This window comes from Macrotis lagotis, chromosome 5 (genome assembly GCF_037893015.1).
Source record: "Macrotis lagotis isolate mMagLag1 chromosome 5, bilby.v1.9.chrom.fasta, whole genome shotgun sequence".
Classification (NCBI taxonomy): Eukaryota; Metazoa; Chordata; class Mammalia; order Peramelemorphia; family Peramelidae; genus Macrotis; species Macrotis lagotis.
This window is the reverse complement of record NC_133662.1, coordinates 258467353-258481136: the sequence shown is the minus strand read 5'-3', so window position 1 is coordinate 258481136 and position 13784 is coordinate 258467353. Positions and strand designations below refer to the sequence as shown.

Below are 13784 nucleotides of genomic sequence, written 5' to 3'. Positions count from 1 at the left end.
AAACAGGCCAAGAGGAGGGTTGGAAGCATGGAAAGAATTACCAAGATGGTTGAAATTGAAGTCACAACATGAAGTTTCAAATCCAACTCTTCCATTTGTTATCTTTGTGACCTTGGGCAAGTCATCTCTCTGGGCCTCAAATCTCCCACCAACAAAATTAGTGAAGTGAACCCATTGACCTCAGAAGTCCCTTCCAGGTTTTAATCTATGATTCATTAGATTAATCATAGGTTTCAATCTTAGCTCCTTTTTCCTGACACCTTGTATTAGATGAGCCGCATGCCACTTCCTATGAATCTCAGTTCCCCCCTCTGTAAAATGCTCTAAACGGTTCAGTATCCTAAGTGACTGGATAAAGGTACACAATTAATTATAGGCATTGAAATTAGGCCTTCTAAATACAGATTTTTCACAGTACCACAAGAAGACAGCCCACCAACCCTCTATATCCCTTGTTTCTACTTAACTACCATTGGCCTTCTCTAACTCTGGAAGTCACTCCTGGATTAATTCCCCTTAAATTTCAACACCAATTCCTTCCTATCACCCAACAAGTATTTAATAAATGCACTGTGCACAGGCACTATTCTTGCCACCAGGGATGCACAAATATCAAACCACCTTTGCTCTGAAGAAGTTTATAGTCAGTCTCTCTCTCTCTCTCTCTCTCTGTTTATGCAAGGCAATGGGTTAAGTGACTTGCCCAAGGTCACACAGCTAGATAATTATTACGTGCCTGAGGTCACATTTGAACTCAGGTCCTCCTGATTCCAGGGCTGGTGCTCTATCCACATCCACTGCGTCACCTTAGCTGCCCAGAAGCTCATAATCTCTTGTGGCATTCTGTGTGGGTGACTTCCTACTCAAGTCAGTGAGGCTCTGACTGGACCTGTCCCTCATCCCCATTCCCATTCCAGTTGTTTCCCCCTGCCTAAGTCCCATCCCTTCAAACTTACTTTTCCAATAAAGTGCTGTTCCTTCCTTTCCAGGGGTGACAAGTGTTGAACCACACACTAGAGAGAGGGGAGATCAGCCAAAGAGTCTTTCCCATTAAGAAGGTTTGTTTGGAGGGACCAGGCTAGGCTGAGCTGAGCTGGCTGGTCTGCATCAGATAGATAATAGGTCCTTAGGGACAGTCCATTGCTTGCTGACGACTTGGAACAGGCAGCAAGGGGGCAGGTAGCTAGGGCTAACTCCACAGCTGCTGCTTCAGGGAACCAAGGCAGCTCTGGCCTTGATGCTAGCTAGGAAAGGGGGACAGGACCCCAAGGCTCCTTGAAGGGAGCCTCTTCAGGCTGCCCTTGGAAAGACTAGAAAGATGCCACCGAAGAGACTTAGCACAGAGAGCCTGAATAGACTGCCACGAACAAAATAAGAGGGTTTGGAACTTTCTGGGTAATTAAGTTCTCTGGCTAAGACGTTATCTCCTTACACCAACAGAAACCAATCAAAAACCCACCACAACAAAAATAACGAACAAAACTCTTAAGAGTCTTAATAACCATCACTGAAAGAACTGGCTACTGCTTCCAAGTTGATAAGAACAGGATAGAGAACAGGACTGTTCTGGCTCATGACCAGGATTTTTACGAGGCCTCGGGGGCATGGCTCGGAACAGCAGTACTCAGTGTACAGGTCTGGGAAAAGGATGGAGTTGGCGGAGGAAGCTCCCCTGAATTTGGATTTGTCCCAGGACTTGCTGGAGTAATTGGTTTTATTCATAGAATCCAAGGTCAGAGCTGTGAGGGGCCTAGAGAGATCAACTAGCCCAATCAATCAATCAATCAAGAGTATTATTAAGCCCCTACAGCCACTGAGCCGCATACTGGGGACGGGAGACCAAAAGGAAACTAGCCCTGCCTTCAAGGAGTTTACATTCTACCAGAGGGAGACAACAGATGTACAGATGTGCGTGTGTGTGTGTGTGTGTGTGTGTGTGTGTGTGTGAGAATATGTAAACAAAATAAATACAAGTAGTTTAGGAAAAGAGCAAAGCAAATTGGGGAAACTAAGACTTCGGGAAAGGAAGCCATTTTTCCTAAGGTTGCAAATGGTAAGCCCCACCACTTCCAATGAAGACATGGTTCAGGATTCCATAAACCAAGAGCTGGAAGGGACCTCACGTTAGTACAACTCCCTCGTGTTGGAGGGAGAGACTTAGTGACAGGCCCCAAAAGGTAGGTGACAGATATAAGATTTGAGTCCAGATTCCCCAAATCCAAATGGTGGTCTCCTTTATCCTTCACTTTACTTCTGACCTAGTCTTGTTTTTCCTCTGTGGAACCAATCAGAGGTCAGTCCTAAGAAATGTGCCCTCAGTTGTTGTAGCCTTGATACCCAAGGAATCACATTATGGTCTCTCCAGCCCCCATGAAGCTTCCACCAATCTGAGTCCCAGAGGCCTCAGGTTGAGATTTATGAATATATACCTCCCCCTCTCTCTACCCAGAGAAAATTCTTGACATATAATAGGCACTTAATATATTCTTCTTTTCTCTCTTCTTCCCATCCCTTACAACAAAGAATTTTATAAGTTTTGTAAAAAGAAAAAAAAGAAAGACAATTTAGCAAAATTAACCAATATATCAGAAGTGTTTAATGTAGAAAATATGCCAGCCCCATGATACCCTACCTCATCAAAGAAGGCAAAGAGAAGATGCAATAAAGTTTCTTAAAGATGACAGCAGAGTTTTTTAAAATGTAGATGAGGAATCAGGAAAAAAAAAACCCTACAAAGTTGAAGTGTCTTGGGGAGGGTTTCAGTTTAAATGGGAGCTCAATGACCAAAGACTTATGTAACTGGGCAAAGCCCTTCCCTTTTCCGGCAATACCTACTTACTGGAAGCCACATCATACCAAGGATATCTATCAAGGGTCAAAAAAAAATCAGACAGCAGGAGACTAGTGCCAAGATGTTATAAGATCATAGGATTTGGAGCCATAAGGGACTTTTTGGGATGACTTAATTGAGCCCTTCATTATACAGATGAGGAAACAGCCCCTGTGGGGTTAAGGGACTAGGGTAGGTGGATCTGAACCCAAATCCCCTGATTGCAAACCCAGTGTTCTTTGATCAATACCACAGACATAGTGGGAACAACCACAATCAGGAACAGAGTGGAGGAGTCATCATACTTGGTAGGTTGGATTTTCTTGGGCAAGACTGGCACCTGTGAGCTGTTCTTATGTCTAGGCGCTGCCTCTATCCCTACCTTGATTTTCCCTTCCCTTCCCTTTCCCTTTCCCTCTTCCCCCAGTCCTCTGCACCCAGACTGGGGATGAGCCCAAGACTTAGGCCAGCCATTCATTTAAAAGATAAGGAAGAAAAAGTCACTTGGCCAAAATCAACAAAGTTCATGGAAGAACTAAGACTAGAATTCCAGGCTCCTCATTTTCGTTCTCTAAGCCACACCATCTTATCAGCAGCAGATTGAGACCCTCCTCCCACAAAGCTCACAATGCCTTGATTGGCCAATGCCTAATGGCCCACCATATCTAGCCAGCTACAGCATGCCTCACATTTCACTCTGGTCTAATGGTCATTTGCCTTGCCAAGGCAATATAGTATATTATCATGGTGCCTTTCCTGATGCTTGCCACCTCTTATTCTAGGACCCCTAATCAAATACTGACCAAAAGTCATGAAACTGGGCAGAGCCTCTCGGGTGAGCCCTAATACAGTTCTAAACTAGCTCTACAGAGACAATCACCTTTTGGAAGGAACTGTCCAATTTGAGTCTGGCACAATTAATGTTTTCTTTCTCATTCATTGAAAGTGTAGCTTAGTGAACTTGGTCAAGTCACTTAACCCCACTGCCCTGCAAAAACAACAAAAAAAGAAAACAAAGCGTAGCCAGGAGTTCGTTAAGGAGTTAATAAGAAAGAGATTGGATCTAAGGAACTCTCAGATGAGGAAATCCTTTTGACAAATACAATCTGGCCCCTTCACAGACAGGGTTCTAATGCAGACCTTCACTATTCTTGTCATTACCCCACAACGCCTCCCTTTGAGCCCAGGATCTCAGAGGCCATCTAGTCCAACCTCCCCGTTTGGCAGATGAAGGCCAAGGGAGGTAGAGTTACACTTGTCAGGGTTAGAGGCAACATTTGAAACCAGACACTCTGACTCCAAGCTACTATGTGGTGCCATGAGCCTGGAGTCAGGAAGATTCATCACCCCAAGTTCAAATCTGATCTCACATACCTACAAACTGTGGAACCCTGGGCAAGGTCACTTCACCCTGTGTGCCTCGGTTTCCCCATCTGTAAAATAAGCTGGAGAAAGAAATATCTCTGCCAAATCCCTGAACTGGGTCACAAAGAGTTGGACATTACTGACCAACAACTCTGATTCAGGAACAGTCTTTGCACTAACTCCCTGTTCAAGGAAGATGACATGGCAGGTATAGGATTTGAGTATAAGTGGCTTTTTCATCTGCTGGCCTTTGGGGAGAGTGTCCCCACCACAAAGTGAAGAAGATCCTGAGTTCAAATCCTAAGTGGCCTTGGTCAAGTTACTCTCTCTCTAGAAGCCTCAGTTTCCTCACTGGAATATGAACAGGTTGGACTCAATGGGCTTCTGACTGACAGTCTCTGATCCTCTGACCAGGGGCCAGGAATGCCAATCTGCTGCTACTTGCAAATTGTGTTTCCCATTTATAAGATCAGGAGGTTGTACCAGATGTCCTCAAATATTTCAAGATCGATAGGCAAAGCATTCATTACTTTCTGGAGGCATTGTTACATGGATCTATTGCTAAGTTTAAGGTCAGGAGGATAATGAGCTCATTAAGGTCTGCCTCTGGCACTTATTACTCTTGTGACCCTGGGCAAGCCACCTAAATTTCCTAAGTCTCATCTTCTTCATCTGTAATTCTGCTCCTATTAAATGTTCATTTTTTTTTCACTAAAGGATTATATTCAGTATTGCAGGATTTTTTTACACTTGACGATAAGCCTGTTTCTTCTACTTTTTTGGAATACTGTATTCTAAGATTTCTTCTCTTTGTTAGGAGGTACAGCAGAATCTTACACAACAGATTCGCATCCTTGGTCCTTGAATTCTCCTTCTGGCTATTTGCAGTATTTTATTCTTTGACCTGGAACCCCAGATTTTGGCTATTGAAATGAAAGGGCATTTTCATTGTAGAGTTTCTTTCATGAGGTGACTAATGGTTTTTTTTTTCTATTTGCAATCTGTATTCTAGTTCTAATCAATCTGGAGAAATTTTTTAATGATTTCTTGAAATAATAATTTTTATCTTTCTTATTTGATCATAACTTTGAAGAAATCTGGTGATATTTAAGTGATCTTGCTTTAACAAGTTTTCTGGTTTGTTTTTCATAGTAGAGATCTTATATGTTCTAATTTTTTCAATCTTTTGACTGAACATGCCCTACTCCTCTATTCTATTCCCACTACAGGGACTAGTAGCCTTCTCTTTGCATCATACCCAAGTGTGAATTGTTCTGAATTGGTCTTGAAAAACCATAACTGAATGGAATCTCAACAAGAGTTCTAGTTTTGGGGCAGCTAGGTGGCACAGTGGATAGAGCACTGGCCCTGGAGTCAGGAGGGCCTGAGTTCAAATCTGGCCTCAGACAATAATGACCTAGCTGTGTGGCCTTGGGCAAGTCACTTAACCCCATTGCCTTGCAAAAAACTAAAAAAAAAAAAGTTCTAGTTTCCAGTCTCTTGGAGGGCCCCCAGCACATGGGTTTCCTGAGTGTTCCAATAGGACCAATAGTTTCATTCCCATGATGTATGCATGAGAAATTTTCCCTTTTGAGTTTCATTATCATTTATTCCAACTTATTGAAATCTTTTTTTGAACCTGATCTCTTATCATCAAATGTTTCCTGTCCCTCCCAATTCTGAATCATCTTCAGATTTGAAAAGTATATCTACCATCTGTTACATTCACCCTTAGCACAAACAAAAAGGGTGCCTAACACAGGCATTCAAACATTCCAAGGTGCTATTGAGTCATTAACGGCTAATCTTTGGGATCTAGTCTTGGAGGCCCTCTAGTTCATCCCCTTCATTTTATGTTCGAGAAAACTGATATCTGAGAAGGATTGTTAATTTGCCCATGGTTGCAAAGGTAGAAAGCATCGGAGACAAGATTGGAATCTAGGGTTTTCTGACCTCAAATCTAAAATATTATCAACTTTGCCAAACTACCTCTCTTCTTTGAGCCACCTGATAACTGTACTGTCTTCTAAGCCACATCTCTTCATCATGTCTACAAGGATACCTGGCCAGCTCATTTTCAAAGAATTTTCTGAAATCTAAGTTTTCTTTGTTAATTAGCATGGTCTGATCTAGCAGCATGACCTAAATGGATCAGACCTGAAATACCCACATCTTGCTGGCGATGGTGAACAGAGGCAATATAGTTCTTCCTATGTATAAATAATTTCATCAGCTTTCACATTTGATGGTAGAAAGATTTATATTTTCTCCTTACTTAAGTTAGTTTTCTGGAAGCCTTGAATGTCTCGTGAATTCTGGAACAACCAGTTTTCTCTTATTTCCTGCTCTCTCCTGGCCCCATAGGAAATAGAGCTATTTTTATTTTCTTCTGCCTGTCCTTGGACTCCAAAATAAAGAATTCCCTAGTGAAATAAGTGAACACTCTTTCCCTAATGAAATTATTTAATAAAGACAATGATTCTCCCTATTTTCTTATGATAGGTTTCTAACTCCACATGAGTAACTTGGACAAATGTTGATTCATCTCCAAAAAGAAGTGTCTGTGACAAGGTTCTGGTGTCATTCTATAGCAGGAAGCCCACCATGCTCTCCCTTTCCCCTCTCCAATTCTACCTTATCTTTGACACTCAACTCAGGGCAACTTCTCCTCTGCGAATCCATGCCCAAGCCCTCTGGGCCACATTTAGCTTCCTTCCCTCTATTTCTGTTGTTACTATTCATCCCATTCATAAATACTAACCTCCTAGATATAAAATTAGAAGGAATCTCAGGGACCATCTAGTCCAAAAACCTTAATTTTATAGAGAAGGAAAACAAAGTTCAGAAAAATTAGGTGCTTTGGACAAGGTTACACTAAGTTAGGGAGGCAGGATTTGGACTCAAGCCCTCTGGCATCAGAATTAGGGCTCTTTCCGTTATACAGTACTGTCTGAATCATTTATGTATTATCTTTTAGTAAGGTTTCCCCATTTGTAAAATGGGAGAGTTGAAGGAAAATGCCTAAACACCAATGCCTAAACATCAACATCCTAAAGATCTCTCAACTTGGGGCATTTGATTCTTTCGTGTTTGTGTTTCTTATTTCTCTTACAAGACAGAGGGCATATCCTGTCATTCTCCTGCTCCTGACGGGCACAGTGGAGGTCCGGTTTTGAACCAAATCTCACCAAATTACTAACTGAGTAATGCAGGTTATCGCGGAATAAACTCGATCATGTCTCAAACTGTGAAGAAACACAATGACTAATTCCCAATTAGCCACTGGAAATGCAAAGAGTCAAGAAACAGAAAATCTCACCTGATGGATGACCACCAAAGCCTTTCTGTTGAACTGAAGTTCCAGGGGTCATGTACGCCAACCTGGAGTGGGCTTCGTCATTGACCTCCTAGGACTATTTCACTCAGGCTTATGGTGAAATGCATTTACAATTCCAGTGCTTACTCTGATTGGACAGGGTTAAAAAGGACATGCAAACGATAATCAAAATCTGCAGGGTGGATGTCTAATCCAGGTGCTCGGGGAGTTGTTTATGTCTCTAGAGCACTGGACATAACTGATTTTAAATCAACTCAAACAGTCAAGTAAAAAACCCAAAGCATGACTGGAAGATGCCAGCAAGTCAATGTAGGTTAGATGTCAGGAAAAAGCTCCCTTCTGATTGGAACTGTCCTACAAAGAGAATGGTCTGACTCAAGATGTGGTAGGTTTCCCCTCTTTAAAAGTCTTAGAGACTAGATGGCTACTTGTCAGCTATATTTTATGTTGATTCATCTTTGAGAGTATGGTTTAGACTAGATGCCCACTTTTTAGGGCCTTTCCTACATTCTGTAATCCTTAACCTTTTCTATCTAAAGTACACCTGATCCCTCACCTGGAGACCCTGGGAAGCATCTGTTGTTTGTCCTTGATACTCAGAGAGAACCAATAACATCACAATGTGGGGATCACAGTACAATCGGTTCATCCCTGGCTGATCAGTTCAACATAAATTCAGAAGGTCATATCACAGGTTGGGAACAAATAGTTCATTAAAGCCTTTGGAATGGAAATATCTCTAGAATTGCGCATCTCTTATTTGCTTTATGCTACTGTGATTCTGCTTTGCTCATGGATCACACCACCTTTGATGTGGATACATCATGCTACATGGTCCTGGACCAGTGTCTCCCATATCTCACAATCAATACTAAAATTAAACTTCAGTACCCTATAAGTGAGATTCTATAAGATCTGTTTGATCAGGTCTATTGCTTGGGGGTGGGGAGGGATCCATTTAAAGAGATATTAGGGAGAAAACAGAATAGCTTATAAAGGTGACACCCATCATCCCTCATACCACCAAGACCTTGATTATGGGAAGAAAAAAAATTTTCCATATTATATTCCCATTCGATAGTAATATGAGTACCACTACTAGAATCTTCTTTGAATTGAAACATTTGGGAATAGGGCCCAATGCTGGAAGTGTTTCACTTTTTACAGATGCTACCCACCATTTTCTGGCACAGGAAATTGGCACAGTGATCACCCTAATGACATTCATGGAAAATAAAATCCTCCAAACTTTCTAGCTAGACAGTGCTGGGATAGCATGAATAGAAATGGGAAAATGGAATTAACAAGCAAGAAAATAATGGGGTAGAAATGTAAATAGAATGAAGTTGGATATTCTTTTGTAGAAATTAATTATGTTCATTAACATTGATGAGATGTTAACTGGCTAGATGACTGAGGGAACAAAGGAGGGATAGAATTAGAAGGAAATGGGAACAAAATTAAAGAAGAGAATTGAGATCAAACTAGATTAAATCCATCATAACAAAGAGCCATTCCTTTTATATTGCTGCTGTATATATTTTCCTATTTCCTTATCATTTCACCTGTTAGAATTCTATCTCCTTGTAAGGATCATTTCTTTTATTGACCATATCCCTAGTACCAAGTGGAGTTCTGGACAGAAAGGACATGCTTAATAAATGCTCCTGACTAACTGGACTGTTTACATGCTGCTTTTGTACAGAAGAATGTCAACTCCCTGAGGACAGGCCCTTTTTGCTTTCATCCTTGTATACTCAATGTCTAACACAGTGCCTGTGTTCAAAATACATAGTAAGTAATGATGATTGATGATTGATTCCTAATCCTAGGCAGGCAAACTCAGGAATTCTAAAAGTCTCTGTGGTAGGAAGGTCAGAGACTTGGGACTCAGAGACAGTGTTAACAAACCTAGACCCATTCTCAACAGGGCTAAGGACTTGTCAGATCTTTCCAAATTCAGCATGCTGGGAGAAAGAGGAGACAGGTGGGGTGGAGAGAAGGCCTCCCTGCTGGATGGAGCCCAAGCATTTGCTCATGCCCTCCTTTTCCAGGTCCATGTCTTCCAGTCATTGTTCCTACAAGATGGCACAAAGCTGCGTGGAGGCCAACTCTCATGAGCTTGAGAAGCTTCTAGGCAATGTAAAGAACCTTTGACATTTGAGCCAAATTCTTGTGTTTTCTGATAGAGAAATTAAAGCACACAGCCCTGCAAGATAGCATATATCTGAAACAGGAAATAATTATACTCCCCACCTTCAGATCAAGTGCTCTGCCTCATCTTGCCAAGCCTCAGAAGAACCACAAGGCTATATGATCATGTGGGAGCTCTTTGATAACTTATTTGAGGAAGTGGGTTTTTGTCCCCATAACACTTTTTTTTTCCCTCACACCAATTGTTTTCTCATTTTTCAGCACAACTGACATTATTTCAAAGTTCTTACTTTCTTAGTTTCTCAGTTATAGTCCTATATCTGGGTACAGGAAGATCCAGAAAATGGAATAAAACCCTCTAGTCAGCATTTGAAATAGTAGTTCAAATTCTAATGCTGTGATTCAGAATGCCGTTTCCCATCTCCAAGCCTTTATATTGGCTGTCCCCTTTGCCTGGAATGCTCTCCCTCTGAATGTCCTTGACTTCTTACACGATTCCCTGGCTTCTTACAAGATTCAAGTTCCTCTCTAGAAAGTCTTTCTATGTCTCCCATCTACTAGTGCTATCTACTCTCAGATTCCCTTCCATTTACTCTGTGGATACCTAATTTGTCCCTTTTCCTTCTCCAGTCACCAGATGTGAGCTCCTACAGGACAAGGATTTTTTTTCTTTGTGCCCTCAATGATTAGCCTGGCATATAATGAACTCTTAAATGTTTGTTGAATGATTGATCAAAGATGAAAACCTCCAGCACCACCATCAAAGTCTTTCTCCAGAGTGTGAGTGTAACTTGGAAGGGACCCTTTGCTGGCTTCTTCTGAGTCCTGAAGGTCTACGAATATAACAGCATCTCTGGCATGTCCTCTAAACCTCAGGGATGGTGGTTGGTCTCTGTGGCCCAGGAACCTGCCCAAACATGTTAGGAGAAGCCCAGGAACCAGCCCAGTCACATTACAAGAAAGTCCATCTTCAAGCTGACTCAGGGGTAATGAATTTTCCAACCACGGTAGATCTCAAAACTAAAGGACTAGGTCCTATAGCAAAGATTCTAAACCTGGGGTCCATGAACTGCTTAAAGGGTCTATAGATAGTTTTCTGGAGGTCCAAGAATTTAGATAGGAAAACAGTTACATCTTTATTTTCAAAATGAAACAGCATTTCCTTCAATTTAAAAAAAAAAAACCATCCAGAGATGGGATCCATAAACTATGGTCATTTTGTATCCCCAAAAGTTAACCCGCCCTGTTCTCAGGGAAGTCAATAGAATTCCCCAATGAAGCTGCCTTGAATTTTTGAAATATTTAAATAATGAAGAGGTCAAAGAGAAAAATAATCTTCAAAAAACAAGCCTTTAAACCATGAAAATCAAAAGAGTAAATGTGGATCTGGTCTTGGAATAAGATGATGTAGATATTTCAATCAATTAATAAACATTTATTAAGTGTCTGCTGCATACCAAAGATGATGGTAAGCACTGGGGACAAAAAAAAATTTTTTTTATAAAGAGGCAAAAGACATACTGTATGTCTTAAAGGAGCTCATAAATGTGCATAAACAAGTGTGTCTATAGGAACTGTTTTGCAACTACCAAGCCACTAGGTGGCACCATGATGCACAGAATGGAGTAGGGAAGACTCATCCTCATGAGTTCAAATCCTACTTCAGACACTTCCTAGGTCTGTGATCCAGGCAAGTCACAGAACCCTATTTGCCTCAGTTTCCTTACCTTTGCAAAATGAGTTAGAGAGGAAATGGTAAAGGATCTTTACCAAGAAAACCCCAAATGGGGTCATAAAGAGTTGGACACAAATAAAAATGACTAAACAACATGTATGTGTATTTGAGGAGAAGGATGTAAATCCATGTCGATGTATGAATTCTGTATATGTGGCTCAAGAATGAAAGAAAGGGACAGAAATGAAAGGGGAGGTAAAAAGAGAGAATGAGGGGATAGAGGGAGAAAGATATACAGAGTGAGAAAGAAAGAAAGAAAGGAAGGAAGGAAGGAAGGAAGGAAGGAAGGAAGAGAAAGGAAGAGAAAGGAAGAAGAGAAAGGAAGAAAGAAGAAAGGGAGGGGAGGCTAGGTGGCGTAGTGGATAAAGCACCGGCCTTGGAGTCAGGAGTACCTGGGTTCAAATCCGGTCTCAGACACTTAATAATTACCTAGCTGTGTGGCCTTGGGTAAGCCACTTAACTCCATTTGCCTTGCAAAAAAAAGAAGAAGAAGAAGAAGAAGAAGAAGAAGAAGAAGAAGAAGAAGAAGAAGAAAGGGAGAGGAAAGAAAAAAGAGAAAGAAAGGAGACAGAGGGAGAGGGACAGAAATGAAAGGGGAGAGGGAGAGGGAGAGAGAGAGAGAGAGAACTGAAAGGGGAGGAACAAAGAGGGGGAAGAGGGAGAAAGAAATAAAGAGAAAGTGAGAGTGAAAGAGTGAAAAAGAAAGAAAAAAGAAAAGGAAGAGAAAAGAAAGAAACAGAAAGAAAGGAGACAGAGGGAGAGGGCCAGAAATGAAAGGGGAGGTACAAAGAAGGGGATAGAGGGAAAAAGAGATAAAGAGAAAGTGAGTGAAAAAGAGTGAAAGAGTGAAAAAGATAGAAAAAGAAAGAGAAAGAGAGAAAGAGAGAGAAGGAGAGAAAGAAAGAAAAGAAAGAAAAAAAGAAAGCCAGAAATGAAAAGGGGAGGTACAAAGAGGGAGATAGAGGGGAAAAAGATATAAAGAGAAAGTGAGTAAAAGAGAGTGAAAATGAAAGAAATTGAGAAAGAGGGAAAGCAACAGAAATGAAAGGGGAGGTACAAAAAGGGGGATAGAGGGAGAAATTGATAAAGAGAAAGAGTGAAAGAGTGAAAAAGAAAGAAAGGAAGAAAGAAAGAGAAGGAAGGAAAGAAGGAAAGAAAGAAAGAAAGAGAAGGAAGGAAAGAAGGAAAGAAAGAAAAAGAAGAAAGAAAGAAAGAAAGAAAGAAAGAAAGAAAGAAAGAAAGAAAGAAAGAAAGAAAGAAAGAAAATGAGAAAGAGGGAGAGGAACAGAAATGAAAGGGGAGGTACAAAGAGGGGGATAGAGGGAGAAAGAGATAAAGAGAAAGTGAGTGAAAGAGAGAGAGAGAGAGAGAGAGAGAGAGAGAGAGAGAGAGAGAGAGAGAAAGGTAGAAAGGAAAAGAAATAGAAAGCTGGAAAAAAAGGTAGACAGACAGATGAAGGTGGACTAGAGACTGGAGTTGAGGGATTGCAGTAGAGACAATGTATATGATGTTATGGACCACATTAGCCCTAGTTTGTATCTACCAGAGCGTCCCAGATTGTCAGCTTCTCCAGGGGTGGGGAAGGAAGGGCCCTCCAAAGTAGCCTCTATCAACCCAACAATAACTCTTGCAAAGACAAGTCTAACCAGGACACACTTCTACCCAAGACTGTCCAGTGGCTTCCTTTTGCTTAGGATTTCAAGTGGTCCGTAATCTGGCTTTCCCATCCTGCTCCCTCCAATCTGACTCACCATTTGTCTCCTCCCATGGACCCAATGTTTCAGTGAACAAGTTCACTTGCTCTTCTCCAAACTCTTCTTTTCATCTCTTCCCTTCATGCCTTTGTCTAGGACATCCCCCACATCTGGGTGGCCATCTCCTCCTCAGCATCTTAGAATTCTCAGTTTTCAAGATTTAGATCAAATGCTACTTCCTACGGAAGCATTTGAACAGCACCACTACCATTAACCCCAAATTGGGAGGGGTTCTCTCCAGCTTGTAAAATCTACTCTGCCTTACAGTTTCTCCATCATTTTCATAGGTCTGAGATAATCAACAACACCATAAACTGAATTCTAATTTTATGGTTTGCTGATTTCCAAATGTTCACTGAAAATAGAACAATCAGTTCTCATAAACTGGTATGCTTCTGTTTCTCTCACTTCTCAAATTACCTAGTATTTCCTTCTCCATTTACATTTTAAATCTCCTCCCACCTACCCACCCCTAGAACAAGGAGTTTCTTGAGGGCAGAAATTGTTCTGTATTATTTTTTGTCTTTGTATGTCTCTCTAACAGCTAACTTAGTATGTTGCACCCTCTTAAATAGGCACTGAAATGACTGAGGAAGAATCAGAGTCAAT

At 41.2% G+C, this 13784-nt stretch overlaps 1 protein-coding gene across 2 annotated transcripts in view; it reads right to left on the bottom strand.

The window, feature by feature from the left end:
- Nucleotides 1–13554, bottom strand: part of ST6GAL1 (ST6 beta-galactoside alpha-2,6-sialyltransferase 1) — a 92131-nt gene extending 78577 nt beyond the window's left edge. Inside the window, exon 1 of one of the 2 annotated variants that reach the window (XM_074189536.1) lies at nt 13173–13554. Coding sequence is in view for 1 of the 2 variants with exons in the window: in XM_074189534.1 (XP_074045635.1) it covers nt 7515–7566 (52 nt within the window). In the remaining variant the exon portion in view is untranslated. Of the gene's footprint in view, nt 1–7514; nt 11458–13172 lie in introns of those variants that run through there. The other variant, XM_074189534.1, reaches the window with a different exon arrangement.
- Nucleotides 13555–13784: the final 230 nt, after the last annotated feature.